This window comes from Colias croceus, chromosome 4 (assembly GCF_905220415.1).
Source record: "Colias croceus chromosome 4, ilColCroc2.1".
NCBI lineage: Eukaryota > Metazoa > Arthropoda > Insecta > Lepidoptera > Pieridae > Colias > Colias croceus.
In genome coordinates, this window is record NC_059540.1 from 11343090 (window position 1) to 11369917 (window position 26828).

At 32.9% G+C, this 26828-nt stretch overlaps 2 protein-coding genes across 4 annotated transcripts in view; both read left to right on the forward strand.

The window, feature by feature from the left end:
- Positions 1 to 26828, forward strand: part of LOC123690826 (protein outspread) — a 229135-nt gene that overhangs the window by 120616 nt on the left and 81691 nt on the right. The gene's annotated exons all lie outside the window — the stretch shown is intronic.
- Positions 24295 to 26072, forward strand: LOC123690830. Of its 2 annotated transcripts, XM_045634908.1 has the most exons (2): positions 24410 to 24531; positions 24677 to 26072. In XM_045634908.1, exons 1-2 carry the CDS (start codon positions 24515 to 24517, stop codon positions 26034 to 26036), a joined length of 1377 nt encoding a protein of 458 aa, XP_045490864.1. In that variant the 5' UTR covers positions 24410 to 24514; the 3' UTR covers positions 26037 to 26072. The 2 variants fall into 2 exon arrangements, with proteins under 2 accessions (XP_045490863.1, XP_045490864.1); XM_045634907.1 differs by having other exon boundaries at positions 24295 to 26072.

The following is a 26828-nucleotide window of genomic DNA, read 5'->3' on the forward strand; positions in this document are numbered from 1 at the left end:
CAGTGTATGCCTCACGACCGCTCGCGAGCCGTCAACGGCACGATGGAATTTCATCATGCAGTTGACGGCTTGAAGCGGTCGCGACGGCTCGAGCCGTCACGTGTACGGCGGTGAATGAATGCCTATAGTTCACCGCGCGGTCGCGGCTTCAAGCGGTCGGTCTCAACTGCTTGAAGCGGTCCGTGTACGGCCGCCCTAAGTGTATCAGATTGTAATGTATGTCTTTATAAACTGTGAATGTAATTGTAACTTTTGGAGATTTATTTCGTTTGAATTTGACATTCGTATTTATCCTACTAATATTATAAATGTGAAAGTTTGTATGGATGTATGGATGTTTGTTACTCTTTCACGTAAAAACTACTGAACCGATTACAATGAAATTAAGCACACACATAGAGGGTAACTTGGATTAACACATAGGATAGTTTTTATCCCGGAAATCTCACGGGAACGGGAACTATGCGGGTTTTCCTTTGCAAACGCGGGCGAAGCCGCGGGCGGAAATCTAGTTTTCAATAAGTATTTTGTTTTGTATTAGAATTGCTTGCATCTTAATAATGTTTTATTTAATGAAGAAGGGCCTATATGTTGTAGTTAAGTTTCTAACTGAATTATCTTAGGCGTTGCCTTTTTTATTGTCCCGCGAAAGTATAAATCAAAAAGCATTTTGCAAAGTCACTACAGTAGATAGAATATCTTTAAAATTCTCATCCGTTAAACTTCTTAAATCGCACAATAGATTTTGTCAAATCCCAAACCGAAATTCGCCATTGAAATTTACACACATAATACATATAAGTAAATATATAAACAGATACTACCCACGTCTAACAGTTAAAACATAACTGTTACAAAATGATTTATAGCACGTCGGCCATTGTAAGGACTAGTATTGAGCCTCGATATGTCCTTTTGATCTGATTATGATGGATTTGATAACGGTGTGCGTGAATGTGTCAATTGTATGGTGGATGTATGTATGGTGATGTGTGTAGACTATATACAGTAATAAGATTATGTAAGTAAGGTTGGTACGGATGCGTGTAGCGACTATAATAATAAGATTAAATGAGTGAGATTTTCAACCGATTCAATAAAAATGAGGTTCGCAATTCGACTGTATTTTTGGTTGTGGTACCTTAGAGCTTTCAATTGAGTGAGATTTTGAAAAAACTAACTTCAGTTCCGTCCCGTCATTTATTCTAATCCTGATACATAGAAGGCGGTTTAGTTTTTCGTTAAAAATATGTAATTGTCATTTGTCAATCGTAGTGGGATGATTTTGTTTGGTACCTACACGTACCATCGGGTAATTTATTTATTTATTTATTAGTACAAAGGTACCTTACAGCTAATCATACATTTAATAGAACATTAATCGTATTAATTTTTATTTATTACTAGCTGCTCCGCGCGGTTTCACCCCCGTGGCTCCACTCCTGGTGGTCGTAGCGTGATGATATAATATAGCCTATAACCTTCCTCGATAAATGGGCTTTCTAACACTGAAATAATTTTTCAAATCGGACCAGTAGTTCCCGAGATTAGCGCGTTCAAACAAACAAACAATGTTTCTTTTCGCAATAATGCACGCTTTATAAGCGCTAGTAGGTAAGCGTTTTATAATCAAGCACTTTTACGGGTTTCAATCTCTTTATTCAATTAATATTGCACCTAAATCGTATTACAAGCATATTTCAATTCAGAGAAATCGAGTTTGTGTATTACAAAGTAAATTCACTTTTCAATAAATAGGTAGGTTCATATAAATCTCTGTCGGAATCTAATCTAAAATCCAGATAATCATGCTTCTGCCGTATCTATTTGTTGTTTTTCATTCAATGAGGCTTCTTCAAAATGCGTAGAAACAGTCACGCTCATAATGATCTGTAAAGCTGTATAATACAGCATTACTGCCCAGCTATATGCCCTAGATCCTAGCTTGCATGCTAGACCACATTACGGACCGTATTAATGAGCCACATTCTAACTCATAACCACTCGGTCAATTGACGAAATTGCATCTCTTGCTAAGGAGGCCTTGTTTTAACTGTACGGTGATTATCTAACGTGTACATAAGTATTCATTGATATTATTGTATTATCTTTGTAATAGATTTTGTCTGGGAAGTTAATAATTATTGCATATTTTTTAGAGCGGATGTTTGAAGCTCCACATTTCAAGTTTTGGGCTTGAACAGTGGAACTTCGGACATCGAGTTTTTTTCTGTGTTCTTATTATATATTCTAATATCCATACATCAGAAAAAAGTCTAACGTCAAATCGTCTTTAATATTACTGAAACAAATATGAATTTTCCAAAATTTGTGTTCTGATTATTTTATATTATGATTTCATCATGCATTTATTAAAAATACATTAATTTTACTTAAATTGTTTTCTACCCATATAAATGTCTATCTACCTACAACCTATTTCCAAACATTTGGTTTCTCTTTTAATTACACAGATTTCACACATCGCCTTATTTATACGGAATATTTAACAATGTGTGGGTGTGCTGTGGAGGTGTGTGTAACTTTTATTTTTATTGCAGCGCTAAACGCAATAATTAAGATAAACAGACGAAATGTTTTTGTTCATCTTTAATAAGCACCGCCATTATATAGTTTACAAAAAAGTTATGTACAGGTAAAAACAAATTATCCACACGCGGCGTAGGGTGACGGCCGTAATTATATACGTAAGGCGGATTACACACGAGCGTTGGAACTGCCTGTAAAATGTCGTTGTATCCTTGGAATTAGTATTATTTCCTACAACACGTACGTGTTATCAGTTTCGTTCTTAATAATACTATAATAAAATCACAATCATAAATACAAATCAAAATTAATAAAAAGCTTGAAGTATTACCTATTTACTATAGAAGTCAGAAGCTCTAAATGAGTCCAATATGTAGGCAATCAACTGATATTATTCACGCAAAAATAAATGCTTGAGGATATAGGTACATAGGATCATATAACTACAAATTATCTTCAAATAGTTAATCATAGGTACATGATTTCAATTTCATTTAATTTTAGGTTTACGCCAATTGTTATAATTATTTTTCGACAAACACATTATTATGATGACATTGTTTCGAAAGCTTTGCATACGCTAGTCCTTGGAGGCCTTACATTCCACTCTCAATTTAATATGCAACTACACCATTCTGGTATTTATTCCTCAGTTCTTAAGGTCTAATATTGCAATTTACAAAATACTTTTTGTAAGTGTCATTCGTAAAAAATAGACATTACCAAAGCAATTATTTCGATTGAATTACTTGGTAGCGGTAAAAAATATAATAATATATTACGTATGTACAAAAAAAACGGATTGACATCTGTGTGCGTGGTAACTGCCAATATAAGAAAATAAGTAGTTTTACATTCGTATAAAAACGGAAACAAACGTAAAAACAATATGTATTACATATTTTTATTTAACTATTTTTTTTAATTCAATAATAATAGACAGAACTAAAATTGTTTTGCTTTCAAATCTGAAAAATATAAAATTATATTGAGTATCTAATATCTATCTATTTATGTGTTAAAAAATGTTTTTGAACTCTGACACGGGAAAACTTCCACAATATAAATGCTACAAAACGGAAATCCTATCAAATACCAAACAATAGAATTTAGCGAATAATAAAAATTCAACATGACGCATCGGAGAGTCATGTGCGATCGTGAACCATCCAGCCTTGACTGGCTAATCCTCGGCAGGTCAAGATCGTTTTAATATAGACTGCACCGGTCAATTATTGACATTATGTTGAAACAATGAAATAGCTATATATTTTGTTGTTATAGAGATAGTACACATACAAACAATAAGTATTATTATTAGACATCGGATTATATGCATTTGCATATTTGCATATGCAAATGTGCAATCGTGCATATTTCGTTAAGTAGCGGGAGTTTTGATTGGTTGAATAACCTTTATTAGCCAATCAGAACGCACATCGAGTAACCAAACCCTATTTTGGCATGGTAAAATGGCAAAAAATTACAACAATGAAATTGAATGAATTACAAAATTACAAAATGGGCTCCATTTTATGTAAATTTTGAGCCATTCAAAATAGGGCTAGATTATCCTTTTGGGGCTGAAATTTTAAAGCACGGGTTGAATTCCAAAAAAGGGCTAGATTTAGCCCGGAAAGGTCTAAGGTGGCAACACTGCTCGCGGGTGACAAACGTCACAAATTTGCGCTCGAAAATTTGGTAAAAATGCTTAATTGTATATTGGCACAAAAACTATACTTAATTCTCAAGAAAATTTCACTGTTTCTGTACAATCTTTAAAAAAAGGTTTTTTGATTTTGTATTGTGCATATTTTAGGCATATCAGTCGTTTTTAGTGCATATTTCGGCCTTTTTTAGTGCATATTTGCATGCATATTTTGGCATTTTGTTAGTGCATATAATCCGATGTCTAATTATTATCATCTAAACTCTAAAGTAATGTTAGGAATTGGAAATATTTCGTGTTTTAATGTTTGTAATTTTTTCACATAAAAACTATTGGATCGATGTGAAATAGCTATCACCAGTATAAAGCCACATTTTTGCATCTAGATTATATTTTTTGTCTCGAGTCACCCCGGGCAGAAACGGGAGGAGCTTAAAGCTTAAAGCATGAGTCTTGTTAAAACGTTTAACGCACTCAAAAAAAAGAAATGCTCAAATAAGTTCGATAATACCACCCACAGACTACAATTATATTGATTATATCATGGCGTGATGCCACACGCAAAAATATTCAAAATTGGAACAGTTTAACGACTCGAAATTATCGAGTTAAAGCTGCCCATTCATTACTTAAGCACGCCCACAGACAAGCGTGAATGATACTGAATTTGTTGTATTGGTCCATCAGGTGTCCAAGAGGTCAGGTGTTAACTCAACGTGGAGTGAAAGTTGATATTTGTCATTTCTTATCGTTACGTAATTTTACATTTTTACAATTCATCGCGGTGAATGATGCGCATTTCAAACGCTTTTTATTGCGTTGTGTAATAAGATTAAAATAGGTAATTTCGCAGCACGAATATTATTGAATTTTGAACATTTTGTATGGTGCAGTTTTATTCCGTTCAGATTTTACAAAAATAGTTGGTTACTGGTTCACATAGTACCCACAATAGCATCCATATCTGTATCGTGAAGATATATTTGATAAAAATACAAACAGCTTATAACGATCCCTTACAATATTTTTACCTTAATGGAGGGAAAATCTTCGTAGTACATACTAAAACCACTAAAATTATTTATTACTCATACGAGGCTTAAATTATATGGCGTCTGTAATATAAAGAGTATGATCAAGTTTGATGAATGACATTTAACGTTAACCTCCGCGTATTTGATACACCTTAGAATCAAATGACAATGAGATCATTTGTATCAAATGCGTAGTTGATACGGGAATATTTTTTTGCGTTTTGAGAAAATCTAAGTTTTGTTAAATATTTTTCTTCTTTAAATCAATTGGACGAATTTTAATTCCTGAACAGATACCAAATTCCAAATTCTGTACAATTTTACTAAAAAAATGCACATTTCACACTCACACATTTAAGTTGAAATTATATTATATATGCTAAAATAAATCCATATTATATATTGATGAGGGTTGTGATAGAATTTTTTAACTCTTCCCAAGAATTGAATTTAAATAAAATTCATAATATTTAACATAAATTACCCACGAATCCCATTGGAATTTAACGATACATGGGATAGACTAATACAGCCCTTTCCCATGCAGTCTGACCATAGTGGCAAGCGGTAGCGATTTCTATTTGAATGTATCATGAAGTAATTAAATCTAGTTAGTTAATTTGCATTAAAAACAAGTGCATAACATTAAAAATGACAGCACATAATATTGCTAAATTCGAATAAATTTAAAAAACAATATAATTTATGTTACACTAGATTTCAGCGCATGGCTTCGCCTGCGGAAAATTTTCCTTGAAACCACGTCTCTTCTCGGTCTTTAAGTTCATTATTTAAGACATTTTTATATTATTGTATAATACTTTATTGGACGGATACATTTTACTAACGATTAAAAATTTGCCCTAAGTGATTCCTTATAAACCCGCTACCACTCCCGCACCGACAACATACTAAGTTATTCCTTAACAACCCGCTACCGCTCTCGCTTCCGCTCTACACACAGCACACCTATAACCTCCAGTATTGTGATGCAACGCACACGGCGGTTCAACAAACGCTCCTCATTCGCATTCAGGTGGGCATCACGATCCAATCATTGTCTCAGCAATGCCCTTGCACGGACACCGTTGTTTCAATCATAGATGTCTAAATATTTGTTCGTAATTGGTGTTTAGTTCTATTGTGGTTCTAATTAGTATTCTGTGGTTTAGGTACTGACTTTTTTGGTACTCTGTGGCGTCTTAAAACTGCTGTTAATCTCGGTTAGGAAGCAGTTTAAAGTAGCAAATATAGATTTACAAAGAATAGAAAAAAAAATTTTTTTCTTTTTTTTATAAATTTATATTTACTTATAAAGCATTTGAATGCCATTAAACCAAAAATATCAAATTTAAGTAGCAAATAGACTAATTCAACCCGGAGCTATTTATATTTTTCTTATTTATGAATGACTCACCTGACATTAATTAATATTGCTTAGCTAACTTAGACTTTATTTCAACTCTTTCAGACGTTGAATGATTATGCAATCATAATTGTAATAACATAAATAATTAAAAAAAGGTTAAAATATGCATATAAATCATTGTTTCAATGAGGCATCTATTTATAGAACAGATAGGATCATGTTGTGAATGCAGTTATGGATAGACGTTAGACCTCAGTTAAAGCATTTTTTATTCGCGCCATAACGGCAATGCGACTTTGACATCTATTCCTATTAAAATAAAATTCAAATTCAACAAGCAACATATCGTACATACGCGATTTGCATATAGCAATGTAATGTTTTATTTTTAAAAACATCGTTTTGATCGAAGTCATTTTTCACGTGGCGGGAGCAAGGCGGGAGTAATTTTAAAACTGTCACACGGTTCCTTCGCAAATCGTATTGTCATTACCACTATATCGTGATTTTAAACAATTCTCTCCTTTAATTGACTTGACTATAAGAGCTAGAATTGTATAAAGCAAAATACGTGTTCTTGTTAATGATGGAACTTTTGCACTTGTCTTTACGTCTGAAGAAATTTAATAAATTATTACAGCTCATATACACAGGTATTATTATACGCAAAATTACGACTTAATGAAATTATTTTCTTTTGAAATGTTTCAGCGGAATTGTAAAGGTCTTGCTTTATTGGGGGTAATTAAATACGATATAATGCATGACGATTTTACTCAAAGGATAACGGTATTATGATTTATTGATACGTTCATCATTTCAGTATCATATTATTATTGACAGGATACCAATTTCGTGGCTTATGCGGATTTTTTAAAGAAATAATAACCCTATCATTGATGTATGAAACTTAATTTGTATTCCGGCTGTTTTGTTCCCCACTTTTTTCAAGATTTAAAATTAAACTTTACCTACAACGTTTATCTATATATATAAAACTCAAAGGTGACTGATATAGTGATCTATCAACGCACAGCCCAAACCACTGGACGTATCGGGCTGAAATTTGGCATGCTGGTAGATATTAGGACGTAGTAGGTATCCGCTAAGAAAGGATTTCCCGAAATTCTTGCGGGAACGGGGAAAAACGGGGATGTACGTACAAAGTCGTGGGCGGAAGCTAGTCCAGCATAAAAATGCAATGACCTGATGATACTATTGAAAACTAAAAGTTCTACTTTTCCTAGTTAAATTTATGTGCCAGTACTATTTGGTTTCAGTCTGAAGTCAACCCATCTTCTCTCAGAAGTATAGAATTGGCAAGCTGTCATCACATATCTTTACTATTTCCATTTATCATTTTGCTCCTTTACTTTACAAATATATGAACAAAATACTGGCCTCCACTGAAGCATCATTTTAACCTCTGCAATTAAAAGCTAATGCATCTAATTGAAAGAAGCCCTACACCAATCTGCATACATCTATTAAGCCTCATTCACCTTCATATGCCTTATGTCGTCCAGATTTGAACATTGTCGGTAATTAACGATAACTACATAATGGTCATGATGTGAGTCAGGGTCGACCAGAATAATCTTCATTCAATTTTCAACTCTAGAACTTATGTATAAAGTACAATTTATCTTTAAACTGCGCAACTATAGTAGCCGTTTTTTTAATTCAATTACTTTATATGATTTGTTGTAATGAAGGCGGGTGTGGTCGGTTTTTTAATCATGTTTAAAAGTCGTAAATCCTAATAATGCAGTATTTGCTCTAGAATTTGTAGCAATTTATTGTATTGCTTTATATGGTGTTATTGTCAGTGTTCAACGGTAAAAGAATTCATATAATATAAATCTCTGCGGTTTTGTTAACTTGGTTGTTACTTTGGTTTTATACATTTCAGAATGTTTGTTTTGATAAAAGTCTTTTTAGTTAATCAACATTTTTTCTTAGAACACAGATACATAAAATCAACACTTGACATAAAATAAAAACGTTACATGTGAAATTTGGCGCCTTTCATAATCGCGTTCAAATGTGTAGAAGTCCAAAATTGTAAAAGTTAATTGATACCGCTGACAGCACTAAAAGAGAAATCTAATGAACGACAGATCTTTATCAATTGCGATAACATCTATCACTCACGAGATACATTTGACACCATTTGTGCCGTTTTCAGCGGATAATTATTCATTATCTTGCGATATATCTCTGGGTTATCGACCATTTACATCGATGTCTTCAGATTTCATTGAATTTATTGTTAGTTAGTTGTTAATTGAATAGATTAACAACAAAGTAAGCATCCTCAGCGTTAAGATCCGTTAAGAGATTGGAATCTTCTAGAAAAAACTGCTCGAAGTCTTCTAAAGTGGCAAGGAGAACATTCCCTATGATTTATTAGGAATTCTTAAGGGCGATTACACTCGAGCTTCATTACTTATAATAAATAGCTTTTATCACTCCTGTAATAAATTGAGTCTAAAATTAGTTAAATTGGTGTTATTTTAATAAGTGAAAGTTGTCACTAATAAAAACAAAGTCGTTGACAATATTATAAAAACTAATGAAGTGGATTGTATGTTTAATTCTCAGAAGCATCACCTTAATAATATTCTTCTTCAAGCTTTTACATTTTTACCTGCCTTTATCATTTGCCCACTAATTTTCGAGTACTAATCAAGTATACGTACTATTCCTGAAAACTGGCAAGAAGTCTCCCTAAACAAACAAACAACTTCAGCAACCATGCTTTCCACAGCAGCCAACCCAGCTTCTTTCAGTTTTTATTCTTACAAGATCTTCGAACTTTCGCATTTACAACAACAAGATTAGCGCGTGAGATGTGCACCCGAGCTAAGCTAATGTCCCACTCTCTATTGTCCCCTTATCTTTGATTTAATACCTATCACTCGATTTATTTGGAGGCTCTCACTTTTCACCTTATCGCGACTGACGATTTATCTTCATGTTCTTTGGATGATTTCTATTGGCTCGTTAATTTCTCTTGCTTGAAACAATGCTGCATTGTAATCAGATTTATTTTTAACCTTTGCGACTTGAGTGTCCATTAATTCAATAAGCTTGTACTTGTCATACGTTTTGACTCATTAGGCTTTACTTTTAATTCTAAGATAACAGTTAGATATTGGGTCTGTATATATGTTTTATAGTAATAACAGTTCTGAAACGTCTAGTACATACATAATTGGGTTAGATCTAAAGAAATCGATAATCATCACGAATGTTCGCTCAAATAGATACCTATTAATTATTTACCTAAAATTTATAGTTAACCAAGAAAATGAACTTGTACCTTTTTATACATGTTTAAAATGTTCCTCACATTTCATAATATTTGACGCATTCACACAATATAATGTATCTTGTCGAATTACCACGTGAATCTACCTCAGCACCAATACTCCGTATTCAATAGGTACAAGATGTGCAGTACAGACAGCATTTATCCGATAATAGGATTACAAATCGCGAAGGCATCGACGTGACGTCAATTTTGGCTAGCGGCCGTCGACCCGCAGTGAAAGTCGGCGCCACGCCGGCTGCTACACCCATCTGACTGGGGAGTTTGTCTGTCTGTCTGTCTGTAATATCATAGGAAATTTAGTTTGAAGTATTTTCTTTCAGATTTTAGGTGTATCGTAGTAATGTTTATAATTTATAGTTTACAGTGATCAATGTGTTGTAGGTCATAACTATTTTGAAGATGGATATTACGTGTGATAAACGTAAGTTGGATGGAAATCTAGTATTCATGTGTTCATAAATTAGTTATTATGAAGTTTTGAATAGCAATACTATTATTGTTTGTGTTTGAGTTTTAAAAGAGTTGGCTCATTGATAATAACTAAAATCTTTCGCGCTTAACTTTAATTATAAATTATAAGTTCCTAACTAATTGGAAGTTTGATATAAGTCGATAAAATTTGCATTTTATTATATTATCATTTATTTAGTTAACATAATGAATACTTCAAGATGAAAGCTTCTGTGCTCGACCTCAATTGCCGAAATCCGTTAAAACAACAAATTCCCACACGGTTCAACAAAACAATTATATTGCACAAGTCACAACTTTATATTGTTTGATTGTGTAAGTGCTGGAATTACTAAATTGATAGTTTTGAGGTTATTTGAAGATGATACTGGAGTTACAAACATGGAATTTAGTTTCATGATGATTTTGTACTGTCCTACATAAGGACAGTTATATAAGTAAGAGGTAGTTTAGTATTTATTTTATCAATACTTTATCGGCATAATCGAATACAATTCGACCAAGTAAGTATGCACCTCTTTGGAATGCGTTTTTGTGTATATTTAAATGTATAATACAATGTTAAAAAAACAATAAATGCAAAGTAAAATCTATCAAACATTTGTTTACTTTTGCACGCCTCATAAGCGAAGCGTTGAGGTGGGTACTACTGTCACTTCGCGCAAAACATCTGATTTTTCAAACTTAAAATGTCTTTATGTATCATACATTGCACTTGTAAGATAATACATACACACACATATTAAGAAAAAACACTATTTTTAACGTTCATGATATTTTTGATGTCATTTTTGTTATTTAACCCTCCGTGAACCACGTGGATAAAAGTTACGTCCTGCACTACGTGGGGTTTCCTGGACCCAATAATCTTTCCACGTTTTTTTAAGCTAGTATTTATTGTAAATTTGTAATGTGTATATTATTATTATCCCTTGACTATAAGAGGTTATAAATAAAATAAATTTATCAAATATTATATACATTTATTATATCTTTAGGCTATGTTACAGAAATAGTACTTTTTACCAACTGGAATAAGACTATGTTCTATGGGTTAGACTTTAAGAAAAAAAATGAACTATAAGAACTTCTTAATTCTATGCTTTGGAGGCATAACAAAGTAGTAAACAAAAATAAAACAAAAATTACTAAAACTAATTCAAACTCAAACTCAAACTCAAACATTTATTTATTCAATTAGACTACTACTTTTAGTAGCACTTTCGAATCGTCATTTCATAAGTATTTTTAACATTTACCACCGATTCGGAAAGCAGTATCTATGGAGAAGAACCGGCAAGAAACTCCATAGTTGCTCTTTTAGTCTATTTATTGAAATAAACTAATTAGTCTTCTTGAGATCCAAGTTGGTTCAAATCACCACAAATCCATAAGTGCGGGTAATATTGCATTTTCATTGATGTGATGAGCCATAATGAGCCCTAGAAACAATTTCAGGTAATTTTAAATAATAAAAAAACAAATTATATAAATATTTATATAAAAAAAAGTCGTATTTTATCACACTATACTGCTCACCTTTTAGTAGACGTCCCGAACTACGTGGGGTTTCTGACACCCAGCTGCACTTTGACGGTGTCCGTTCACCACGTCTGTGACGCTACTACTAAACCGCTGTCGCTAAGAGGTCTGGCAACGTCGGAACTCCAGCTAGACGAGGTTTCAAGACTTTCGCACAATGTTTGGAAAAGATACAAAGATTTTTGTATGGCTGGGGTGTATTAAACCCCACATGGTGCACGGAAGGTTAAACTAGTTAAAAAACAGTTTAAAAAAGTTCTGTCTTGGACGTCCGTGTGTCTGTATGTGCGGATCCTTTTTCTTGTTAACACGATAGCGACCGAAATACTTTACTAATCGAGTCTTTTTTTTTCTCTTACGCTTAAGTATGCTCAGGAATAGAACCCTTTCATTTTTCAGGGTCTGATTCGATGTGGTTTAATTGTTATTAAATAAACAAAAAAAATATCGACTTTTTTTTTTTTATAGTGTACTCAAAATTCACCATTATAAACTCGATTCTTTATACTATAAGCCAAGGTTTAAAAAAATAAGTTGGTAGTCAGTCCCTTAAACCTGCGCAGTTTCACATCTAGGTGGGGCCACAAGAAAAATAGCTCAATTATTACGGTACCGCTTTCTTTACTTTTCCAAATGTTTTATTTTATTTCATTTTTATATTTATAGTCACGTACTCTTTATAAATAATCAATTTTATTGTAAAGGATGAGATTATGAGGCGTGCACTTTTGGATTTTCCATACTATTTTTAAATCATAGCGAATCCTTTTTTTGCAGACCGTCCGTAAGCAACAGTGTGACGTAATCGACGCGAGGTGCAAACTTTGCTTGGTCGAATTGTATATTAGATACTATTCTTTCGAGCTAATAAAACGGTTGGTATACCTACAAGATGAACGAAGGCCTAGGTATAAAAAATGTGTGCGTGTACTAGTGTTCACACGTAAGAAGTGAAACTTCTTTATGACCTTATTTTTCAAAAAATCATTTACTAGTTACTACTGATATGCATCTTTACAGAAATAGGTTGAATCACGCGTGGTAGGGATAAGAAAAAGTTGGCGCGTAACGGAAAAATGTCACGCGTAACGAAAAAATGTTACACTAAATTTTCTTCCAACCCCGTTAAAGAAGTTTCACTTCAAAAATATATAACTCATAAAAATACAATCGAATTGAAAACATCCTCCAAATCAAATCGTTTGAAAACAAAAACAAAAGCTATGTTCAAGACCTAGTTTAGGCACATTTGGCAGTCAATATAAGTATGTATATACTTACGCTTTATAGAGGCACCTCAATCACACGCCAAGTTAGCACATTTCACAAGAAAGTGTTGCGTTACGTCAGCGCAGGCGCATCAAATGCCGCGTCGTGTCTTCCGCGAGCTGTGAACGGTGCATCTGACCCGTCTTCCTTGTGCCATATTTGGATGGGAATTAAGTCAAGCTACGTTAATTTTATATATTTAATTTTGTGGAAAACAATTTTCTTTGCGTCTGTACTAATAGTGGAAAGAGGTCAAGTTTGTGAGTTTGTCTCTCTGGACTTGTTTATGAAATTACATTTATTGTTTAAATTTAAAATTACACAGAGAAAGCTCTTAATATATATAGTCTTAATCTTATAAGGTATTTACTATAACTAACTTTTATTTGCAACTATTATTATGACGATATCTTTTTGTTATTTGTTTAGAAATATTTAATGACCTAATCCCGGCTTTCCTTTATATGACGTCATAAACATTTACCGTTAAAATAGTTGAAATATCATTATATACGGGTATTGCACTATTGGAGATTATTGTTAATATTGACTGATTGCTTGTCAGCGGCCAACAAATCGAGATCGATTAGATACCATTTCTAATTTCATTCTCCCATCTCTTTCTGACACGCGGATGTGAATATTTCTCTCCCGCTCTAAGGTCAAGTCGGCCATTTATCTTGGTGTAATTTTTTCGTTAATCGATATGAAAATTTATTTTGACACTTCATTTATTGTTCCGGGTAATAGTCTTAATCTGAATAATTTTATCATATTTTAGGCCTACTTGTACTTATATAGTAGATTTAAAATAACCTTTATCATTCATGCTTAGTAGGCCTTCAATTTTTTACGTAATAAAAATGTACATATTTTATTATGCCAATTAAAACATTATACTTCCTGGAAGTGTCGTTTCATAATTAATTCAATCGATATTATAGTTATTATTTATTGATTGTAATGTAAGTACTTCACACAAGTTTCGAACCTTTTCAGAATTTTCAACTCGACCACTACTGTTAATAAATAACGTTGGTTTACAAATAAGATTTGATGTTGATCAAAACGTAATAAATTTATTCACAATATACGCTATAGAAGCAACAATTTTCAGCCCACTTTTCTTTCCATCCACATAAAGAACATCCTTTTAAATCCTGAAAATGCAGCAAACATCATGAATTTTCACAAACACACAAATCGTTCGTTCGTGTCTATAAAAATATCGGTGTAAACTTTGTAGGAAAAGCGTAATAGAAATTAAAATAAATTCTTAAACATACAAAGTTTCAATTCTTAGTATTAACCAAGAGTTAAAAGCTCGCTGATGAAATAAGAGGAAATAATAAATTTCCCGCGAAAAGCCATTCGTCTCAGAACTGTCAAACAGTGTTGTGGCGAATTTCATGCGCGTACGCATTGATATAGAGCTGACTAGATACTCCATTAAAATATTTATTATAGGTCTGTGTTATATATTAATTAAACATAAATATTATTCAATATACAATAAAATCGCATTCCGTGTCTGTATGCTTTTTTGTATGATTTGACGGGGTTTTTTTAATAGATAGAGTGATTTTTGAGGAATGTTTTAGTACATACTTTGAAAAGTTTTCTACAAAGTGGGCGAAGTGGCGCACGGAAATCTAAGTATTAATTAAATACAAAAAAAAAATGTATTGTTTCAAAAATATTTAAATTTTAAATTTAAATTCATTAAAGATACAGGGGTGGGAAAATATGTCAGAACCTTGCTCACATTTTTGGGACAAACCAAAGCGGGCGTATTTGGAATACTTACCTCCCACGAGTATTATGCAGGTGGCTAACTGAGAATGCAAATATTTTATGTATTGTTGACATTTGAAATAATGAGTATTATTATTTTTAAACGACACACTATATTAATTTTGTGATTTGGCACTGTTATATCAACGAAATTCTACGATGATACATGAATAATACTTTTACTTTTTGTTTGTTTTCTTTTGTCTTGACATATTCGAATAACTGTTGACCATTTTTAACAAAATAAAACAAGTAGCGTACACCATATTATCTTGTTATAATATGAATAAATCTAGAAGTTTTAGCATTATAGAAACCTAGATGCCGCATCTAGGTCTCTATATCTGTGGCTATGAACTATTTTCTTACAATTTACGAGCGTGCATCGTAATAATTTTGTCACTCATATTTGGGTCACGTTTAAAGAGGCGATATAAATCAAATTCTTGTGATAATTGAGCGTTGCTGGCAGGCTTGCTCTCGGAAAGTTATGTTGCAAGCCATTTATCTTTTAAAATTATAATATGAGCTCTTTTTTCATGAATATAAGCATGTATGTATTATAATTGTTTCATGTATTCCAAATGTTTTGGTTACCTACACTAGGTATGCGGTAGGTATATATATTAAACACACTGAAGAAAAAGGTCCCATATAGTGAAAAAAAGCAAATTCCAACCTCATTTTGGTCGGGTTATAGCCCACGTTTACGCCACCTCAATTAAAATACCTTAACTAGTGTTACGGACATGAACAGGTCTGCATCATTAATTTCATTAAAATCAATTGCGCAACACGCATGCCGACTGTATCCGCTACCAAACTTGATAAATTACGCAATGTTCACGAAACTGATACTAGTTTTTGCAAAAATCGCGAGATATATCGACTTTCACTGCACGTCCCTAAAGAATGTACTATCGCACTAATTAGCGAATATGATGTTTTGTCTCGCTCTGGTGTATTGTTATAAGGGGTGTGCGAAAGGGATATGAAAGTGCTAACTAACTACATAGTGATGTGTTTTAGAAATGTTATTTATTTGACGTATTATCGGTTAAGTAACTTATTGTTTGTTTTTCTTTGTTACAGGTAATAAATGCAGTTGGATATAATTGTGATTCCGGTCATACTACGATGCTATAAATCCACTTGCGATTTATAGATTTTACACTTCAAAACTAGTGAACTAAAATGGTTCAAATTTTGAAGATAGATACTTAGACGACTACAAAAATTCAGCATAAAATCAAGGCCATGAGAGCTCTTGAATCAAAAAATACATAATTCAATAAAATCGACTCAATAGCATTTATAATCGATACTAAATTTAATTACAAACAAAATAGAGTTAATTAGTAGCACCTAGAGATTCTGAAACATGTCGACATGTCGCGAAGCACAAGGTCAGTGGGATCGTGGTCGGGCTGGACACGCCAATTATGTCGATTTTACGCACAATTAGTCGATATCGATAAACTAGTCGATAGACTATGGCCGTGCTGGAGGGCTCGCCCTTCAGTTTAGATCAAGTGAAAATTCGACTTGTATGCCTAGTTAATCTGTGGTTTTCTTACATTGTTATATGTTATTATTACAGGGATATAGTCTATATTTAATATATCTACTTTATTTATTTTATTAGCACCCAAGCATACAATTTAAATTAATGTAAAAAACATTTCTTATATTGCCTGGAAGAAATCGCCCATCAGTGTTAAAGTCGCTCAATCTTTCTATCTTGTTAACAATATTTATCGAACCAATGCCCCAGACAGATATGATGTGAAAGAGGAACAATGAAATAAATAACATAGGTAGGTATTAAATATTAAATTATACGCAAAGATAAGATTGAAAAGATAACGATTCAATATTCGAGGAAGAAACGGTATCTTTATTGAGTATTGGGATATTATGGGAAAAATAAATTTTATTACCGAATAAATATCGATTCTTATGCAGATGGTATGACGGTTTTATTATCAATATAATTCGTTCGTTTGTTGATAATAAACACATTCAGAATAATTTCAGATATATGAAATATTATGAAACATTAAAAAAATTAAACCTTTTATAAATCTTCATACCTTGTTTAAATAGACACTTATGTATATCTGCTGTGCCACCAAATCACATTGAAAACGAAATAATGAAAAACATAAATTCCTCATTTACCAATTAAAAAAAAAATAGGAAATCAAAATCAAACCAATAAATCAATCATAACGAAAAATCGCATTCACCAGTCCACTTCTCTTACGTTTTTTAGCCGAATTCCTTTGCAGCATTTACATTTCAATTTATACAAAACCAAAGGAATGCGTAATTACATTCAAGAGTATATTCAATGAGTTTTGAAAGAAAATATTCGCTCGTACTTTATTATTAGCGTATTCGATGTCTCGATTCGCATCGAATGATATCATCGGAAGTTCTCTTAATAGGTGCTTGTCCGGAGGTATGCTTTTATTTATCGATTCAAATGGCTGCCCTAAATCTGCCTTTTGTATTTCTGATGAAGATATGTTTATTGGTTTAAATTTAAGCATTTTAAGTGGATTTATATAATATTTTCGTCTCAAATTGCGAATAAATTTGTGTGTTATGTAATGCTTTGTTAATTACGTAGGGATAGAAAATATCGTGATGTGACACAAATATCCTAAAAATTTATTAAAGTTTAAGAAGTGTGATTATTACAGTTGGTCTGAAATCAGAAGGAATAGATTACTGCCTGAATTTTTAACAATTCTGTTTTTTTTTCCTTATAGTAAGAGAATTTAGCATTATGTACCTATATTTAAACAATATAAAACCTATCCTCCTCCTCCAAACTATATGCCTCCCATTTCTAATTAGCCATAAAAATCACCTAACGTTACGCGTTTCTAACGCCCAGTTATTTAGAGCGACATATCGTCCATCGACGTTTTTTTTCCTTCGATTTAATCACTGCGCATACGCATCGGCAATGAATTGCGAGAAATCGATATAACCTCAAACATTGTCCCACGCCCGACTACGCAACTGATTAGAAAAAATAATTCTTACTCCATTGTAATACAGGTTTAATTAGAGTGCACTTTTTATGGTTTAACCAATATGGATTTATAATTAGCATTGTCACCTTGCTCTACTTAGGGCATACGACCCCGCGTTTTTGCTTTTGAAGTTATAAAAGCGTTTTGGTTGAAGATGTGCGCTGCGTTTTCAATTACGTCGTATGTGTAGGTTAAAATAATGCATTATTCATCACCACAAACATTTTAGTTTCATAAGAAGAGAGCGTACTCCTCCATCAAAGGCCGGCAACGCAACTGCAATACTCCAGAGTCTGTGGTTGTTCATGGGCGGCGCCAATCATCGTTTTCTGTACGGTGACGCGCAATTCGTTTGCATAGGTTATAACTGTATATCTTTTCACAAAAAAGAGACTCGTGTCATTGATTATCCAGGAACTATTAATATGTGTGAATAATATATAAAATATACGGAACCTTGTACAGTTTTCAAGACAAGTCACTCAACACCAAATAAAATCAATATGCCATGAAAATTGAAATTGCTTATACATTGAGAAATAAATGTAACATATAATCATGGTTGTATTTGATGGATTAATATCTGGTTAAGGTCAGGTTTTGTTTTATTATAATTAATTTCGATTAAAGTTAATTAACGTCCGCGTTTGGTTTTGTAACGTGACCATGTGAGAGATTAATCAATGTGTTTGTCTTTGAATGAGATTAACAAGGATATAATTATTGCAAATTGAGACTATTGTAAGTGTATTTTAATGGTAAATTAAGTTATTATTACAGGAATAGAAGAAATGGCAACAAAGGCTTTTTTCGTTAATTTTAAATTTAGTCACAAGAAAGCCTCTCATGTTTAAAAATTTAAATAATACATACATCTATACTAATACTAATCTATAATAAATATTATAAAGCTGAAGAGTTTGTTTGTTTGTTTGAACGTGCTAATCTCAAGAACTACTGGTCCGATTTGAAAAATTCGTTCGGTGTAAGATAGCCCATTTATCGAGGAAGGCTTATATTATAGGCTTTATATCATCACGCTAAGACCAATTGGAGCGGAGGCAAGGTAAAACCGCGGGGCACAGAATGTGTAAATTACGTAGAAAGTGTTTTATAAATATCATGTAATCGTAATAAATCTAAACAATAACAAACGTTTTATTATCAAATATAGTTTGAAGTCAATTGTTGAATAACACGCCATAAAACGTTAATAGTAAAAACTAAATACAATCATATTGTTAGAATCGCCACGCTTTCGACATCTAAATACCCATTGTTTTATCGATACACTTATCACGATATACTTGATATGGGAATATACGACGTATTGTGAACGATATATGATTTACTATCGTCTGAACCGAAACAGCTTTCTTTTCTTAATTACGCGGTACCTACGTAGCGACAGATTCTGCACGTTTTTTATGTTTATTTCTTATTTGATACCTTTCTAATCGATAGACGTGTTTTGTTTTGATATTATGATTGCGTAAGAGTTGTTGATTGTAAATGATTTTTGTTAAGATGTATGCAATGTCAATTATTTTAAAGGAAAGGTCAGCAACACATCTGAAACTGGTCTATTAGTTAAGCATATATTATAATCTGTGATTTTTTTATCTTTTTGAGTACGATTGGATTAAATTTCAATATTTAAGAAGTCATTATCACGGTCAGTTTATTCATTAATGTCTGCTCTGCGTATTATTTTAAAAAAACCTTAAATAAATATAACCACTGTCCACTGGTTAGCCAAACACCACAAAATGTGTAAAAGTTAGCATTATTTCTTCCCATACTCAGGAACAAATAAAACACATTTTAACAAAACTAAATCGATCGTTAAACACCCGATTATTTGAATGTATTTAAACGATATTCCACCCGCATAAAACTCTTAACTCACGCATACGCGACCTCCGAGGCAGCTTTGCCTTAAACAAAAGCGGTATGTCTTGGAAAATCAAAGGCAAGCGACGTAAAAACGTCTAAGTGCTTACACGATGTATTCTCATCGGGAGCGGAAAGATTTAGAGCGCAAAACAATAATGCTAATTGCCTGGATCGAGCGGGGACTACATACATCTGATCGGATTAATTTGAGTATAATTTTTTAATTAGATTTTAAAGTGAACCTAACTTCATTTGAAGCATTGCGACACCTGAATCAGCCAATTATTTCACATACCTAGGTACCTATTGACAATTATGTTTTTTTGCATTGTTCTTATTTATAACGATAGTGTTATATGGAAGGACATTTTTAAATGCTCGTTGTAAATTGTACAACTTTTCAAAATTTTCTACTTCCATATCTTTAACGTACTTACGTATTTAAAAGAATTTATTATTGAATATGTCGTAAATTACGTCGTATGTTTTATAAACATCTAATTTTCTAAATACAATTCAAACATGAATTACCCCGACAAATGTACACAGTCCCTAACAAAGCTCATGCGTACGCGCACAAAAAACAACACCGTAAATGGATTATTCGAGCCGAAGCGAATGGCGCTCATGAATAAAAATACCGAACCAAATTCAAGATGGCGACAATTTAGCGTAATCCAATAGTGACTAGACCAAGGTTTGTACTGCTTAGAACTAATTACAAGTTACATTCCGAATAGTTCGTTTATTTTTATTAAAAACTTTTATAGCGATCGCGATGGAGATATTGTCGAATTTTATTGAGGTTTTTTGAAGTGAAACTTCTTTAGGCGCATTGAGAGTAAAATTTCAAGGTCGCGTCATGGCAATACCGCCACATCATAGAATAAGTCGACAAATTTGCTATCTTTGAATCTTGCCAAAGAAGTTTCACTTCTGACACGTTTGCTACTACTACAGACGCTCTTTTAGACCTTAAGAAAATATACAGTACTCTTTAGTTAATATTAATTGTCATCTGAACCACTATTACTAGCTTTTCATACTCTGAAATAATTATCAATTGTATAACAATATTGTCTAATCAGCAGATAGCAATGCATAGCATTACCTATGTCACTTATCACGGCGCTTATTTAAATTCCAGCAATATCTTGGAGCTTAGTTGTCACTGCATAGCTTTGCAAGTGTCATTTCTTTCCCGATACCATAGCCTATAGGTCATCTAGATTTGGCCAGCAAATTAGTCACAGCAAAGCACTTTCATTGTTTCATTATCAGGTTCGCTTTCCAGCGGCGCTCATTATAAAACCAAATACGGATTATCTTGGGGGAAAATAGTTTCTCTTTGTCAAATGGGTGCGGTATGATTTATACACTGTTTTGGTTTACCTTTCTATAGGTTTACCTAACCAAGAAACTTGGTCTATTTTTATCCTGGGGTCGATCTGCTTAGGGATTTAATTGAAGTAAGAAGAGATAGATTTGGAGATGGGAGGAAGTATTTTAATGATCACATGAACCGTGAACGGATTTTGTAATTTATCTTGCCTTTACCTTTTCATCTTTGAAGTTTTGTCAGACACCAGTGATGCATATTTTAGTAGCATCCGCAAAACTCCTAGAAAAATAACAAATATTTGGGTGAACAAAAACACTGGTTTAAGTGTAGATGTATCTAATAAATTACATAATTTTCCAGTACAATTATTAAGTAGATCAAATCTTTATAATATAAAAATGTATTACTCAATATGTAAAACTGATTTACATAAAATGTATGTTATATTTTGCACTGGAACTTCCTACCGGAACAGATTTGAGACGGAGATATGATTTCTTGTATTTTTGTACGTATATAATTATTAATTAGATAACATATATGCAAATTAATTATGACTGGATTTGTTATATCATAACTATGTATCTTCTATTAATAAATTATATGCTTAAACTATATCTACCTACTATATAAAAATAAGTCGGGTTTTCGTTCCTGACGCTATAACTCCAGAATGCACAAACCGATTTCCACGGTTTTGCATTCGTTGGAAAGGTCTCGGGCTTCGTGAGGTTTATAGCAAAGAAAAGGTGTCTCTGGTGGCGAAACGGAGTTCGCTCGGTTTGCTAGTTATTATTAAAAAAATATTTATAGTTTATTAACGGTTTCCATCGCATAGATATGGAAGAGTGGACGATCAATCTTGTGGATAATGTGAAGCCCACATGAATGAAGCCGCGGAAAAAGCCTAGTGAACAAACAATTATTCAGAAAATTCGGAAGGAATGTCGAATACCTTCAAGAAACAAGTCCATACTAAACTACGTAAGGCTAACTGCTCGTAAAACCTAACCTTCAGTTATATAATACCTAGAATTTGCCGAGATAAGAACAATTAAGTCTATTGTCTATACATTACCATAAATGTAGTGCTATGCAAAAACAAAGGTGTGTTAAATATGTAGATTGACTAGCTTTCCGCACGCGGTGCCGCTTGTGTGAACATCACGGTATATCAAGATAGGTGAAATATATAGGAAGCGATTTTTTATACCAACAATATTTCTTTAAAAAAAACCGTTAAAATCTTAATAACAAAATAACAAACAAACAAAGAATTCAATAATTTTGTTCATATTACATAATGTTAAAAGTACGTTTTATAGAAAGCTCAATTTCCCATTATAACATAACCAAATTTAAAATAATTACACCATTATTTATACTTTAAATTAAACCCTTTCATTATAAGATGGATGAGCTGATAACATTTTCAAAGAAACCGCGAGGTTCCGCATCCTCTCAACTTTCACTGGCCCCGCCCAAACGGCTATGCTATTTCTAGACTTTAGCATAGAGTAATAATGTACAGAGGCTCATAGATTGTCTGATTGTGGATGATTAATGTGCTGTGTAGAGACTGTTTTATTGGGTTCGATTTAAAACGTAGGTATTGGAGTGTATCGCTAAATGCAGAGCGAGGGTATAATTTTATGACGCTTTATAAACAAAATTAATTAAATGCTTTTTATTATTGACGTAGGTATGTTCTTTGCTGCAGTTATGTTAAATTTAAGACAGATAGAAATATAAAGTGTACTAGCTCATCCAAAAACTGACACAAGAGATGATGAATATAATAAAACTGTTTACAAAAGATTATATTTATTTTATTTATTTACATCAGATACACATTTTTAAGTGTCATTGAAGCAATGTTTGTTCTACACATACTCTTATATATCTTAATTTCAAACCTCAACACCGAATTTTCAACACACTTATTTAACATAGTCAGTTGTCTCTATGTAAAACTAGTCTGCGATGAGACAGCGAGTAGCGCTTTTACAAAGAGGTTCTTTGCCCTAGGCTTTACTTGACCCACTGCGGCGGACAGGTTGCAAAATTGAAGGTCACTTCGATACATTCGAGTTCTACATTTAATATTAATTACTTACTGTTTTTAATTAAGTTTTTTGTTGTAGGTATATGTTTGTATTGTAGTTGTAAGTTTTTAGGTTAAAGGGCGTTTTAAAATAATGTAAATTTTTAATCTGTGTGTTTCGATTGCATATAAAGATAGAATTTTTAAAATATTACCTACTTGCATTTTTTTAAATCTCTTATTTTGTAAAATTGTGTCTTGTCGTGTCTTGTAAAGTTTTAAAAAGATTCGAACAAATGGACAATATATTAAATATTGCATAAACAATTTATATTTATATAATTATGTCGCATCTTTTAAATCAACACACACTCATTGACATTAACTCAAGTGCATTTACACATAACGTATTAAGAAACGATTTGCTACTTCAATATTGATACCCTCTTATAAAGCCACAGTGTAAAAAAACATAAATTACTTTGAATTACAGCCAAGCGTATTTCCTCGCAATAACTCATTTTCAAGATTACACAGCGAAAGCAACTACTTATCGAGCAAACACGATAGCAATTACGATCATAGAATGTTAATTCCAACAATTGCGTGCTCCCCTGTTGTAATTAAATCCCAGTTATTAGATATCAATGCTTTTATAAATACAGTTTAAGCCCACCCTTGCTTCGGATTTGGAACCGAATTAATAACTCTTTTATATGATATACTTACAACGTTGTTTTAACATTCGCGATGTAAATGGTCCTTTCGGGAACATTAGGAAAATTGTATTGTTTACTCAATGAATACTATTCAGAAAATTCATAGACACGTACTTTATAGGCAATGTTTTCTGTACATTGTCATTTTTGACATCGTTTTTCTTCAGATTTATTCGACTATTTTTAGTCATTTTGATGATTTTTATCCATTTAATAATTTCTATAAATACACCTTAAACATTCAATATGTCATCTGGTTCAGACGAGGAAGAGATTCAAACAGAAGTGATATATGAAGGCTCCGTTGAGGAAAGCTCTGTGGAAGATCCACCCATGACCGAGTGGTCTTCATTGATCATAGAAATGCCAGAAGAAAATCTTAAGAAAGTTTTGCATGCGCAAGGTTTGTACAAGCCTGGAAGTGGAGAAATATGTGGAAAGTACATAGGTATGTCGCAGAGTTCAGTAATCATCCATCCATACTACAACTATCCAGCTGTGTTAGATCCTGGAATAAAGGATGCCCTTCTTAAACCGGAACCAAGAGTTGTATATCCTGAAGATGGACAGGATTTATACTTGTCTGTTTGCAGGGAAATGAATCAATGTCCAGTCAGAATGTTCCATCAAGGGTTAGTCACGGATACAATTGACTTGAGGTACTATAGCGTGAACCCATATGGAGTTCGTCCAATGGCGCTAGCACTGCAGTATAATAAGAATGTTACAACATTCAACTTAACCGATAATTTCCTTAACGATGATGCATGCTTCCATCTCGGAGATATGTTAACATCAAATTCTAATTTAACTGAGTTGAACTTATCCGGCTGCAGGATTGGAGCATCAGGAGCCTCAAAACTCTTTTCCGGATTATTGTTGAATAAAAACCTACGAATTTTAAACTTGGACAAAAATGAGTTAGGTGATCTTGGCATAGAGCATTTTGCCCAAGTAGTCTTTCGAGGTATCAATCTGAAACAAATTTCTTTGAGCAAAAATAATATTACTGGCAAGTCAATCAATATATTGGCTGAAGCTTTTGAAACACACAACCATCTAACACATATTGATATTTCAAGGAATAATTTAAGTGCACCACAAAATGGAATTGTGAATTTACTTAATCAATTGGCTGAAAATAAAGCATTGCAAGAACTATATCTCTCATGGGATGCTCTATCCGGTGTCCGTACTGCAACTGCTATAAAAGCAGTGACGAGAGCTCCTAATTTACGAGTATTAGATCTCAGTTATAATAGACTTGTAGGCGAAGCAGTTGAAACTTTAATAGGAAGTCTCGGTAAAGCGAAAAAGATGGTGACTCTCAATTTATCCAACAATCCTATGACACCGGAAGATGCTCTTAAGGTACTAAATAAAATGAAATCCAATGCAGTTAAAATACAAAATCTTATCATGGAAAATGTTTCCGTGAACATGACCTTTTTAAAGGTCTTCAATCAAATTAAATCATTGAAAACAAAGAAAAATGCTGTTATTGTGTATGGCGGTGTCCTTGGAGCTTATGATATAGCCGGTCCAGACATGAGAGACCTGGTTCTCAATCGCGCCGAGTTTTTAACTAAGAAGGGTAAAAAACACAAAGTCGACGTCGCACTAATGGCAATGCAGATTTTGAAAGACAATGGGGAAATAATGCCGACCAAAGAATTTGCCGATGCAGTTGCAGCAACTGGCGCGCCTTTGGATGATGATCTTGTCAATGAAATCGCCTCAACTTTTCCGGGACCGAAAACGGCAAAGACAAAAACTGTAGATCTAGCAAGCCTCGTCGATTTCGTCAAGAGAAAATGGCCAGATAGAGAATTACCTCCTACACCTCCACCAGAACCTGAGGTGCAACCAGAAGAAGAAATTCAGCCAATAGAAGAAACAAAAAATGAATCAACCAAAACACCAAAGAAAAACAAGAATACTGGTTTTAAATAGTTTCCATCAAGCGATATCGTTTATATTATTTTTTTAATTTTTGATGAAGATACAATTTTGATTTTAGATTTATTTATATTTTATTGCAGTTTAATTTAATCATTTGTAGCTCTATTATTTTTAATGTTATTTTTTTAAATATATTTTGCTTAAATTCAGTTTTGTTTTATTTTTTTACAAGCTATTATAGTGAGAATGAACACTGCTATAATTATGTTCGATCTATGCTGTGGATCTATGCTTAGTATTCCTTTCTATATGAGAAACTTTATTTAATAATACTTCTTAGATGATTTAAAGTTGCTTAGCTAAAAATAGAAAATGTAATAGGAAAATGTGACAAATAGCTTGGCAATTTTGAAAGAATTTTCTCAGGTTAGAATGCATTTTATGTCAATTTACATGAAATAATAGTTTTTAATATTTTTACATTATTACAAATATAAAAAATGTCAAGCAATTCCAATGAATCTACGGAAAAGGTACCCGTGGTAAAAGTAATTTTCAAACATGAAGACAATAATTCTTCCGAAGAGCCACCTATGTCCGAATGGTCCTCTCTCCTTTTCGAATCCCCAGAAGAAAACATTAAAAAATTGCGGTATGAGGAAGGATTGTATAGTCCGGGCAGTGGTGAAATATGCACGAAGTATGTTCCGTTATCAGCTAGCTCAGTACTCCGTCATCCATATTTTAATTATCCTGGAGTAACAGATCCTGGTATAAAAGAAGCACTTCTCATGCCAGAACCAAAAGTTATATACCCCGACGACGGACAAGAGCTCTATTTAG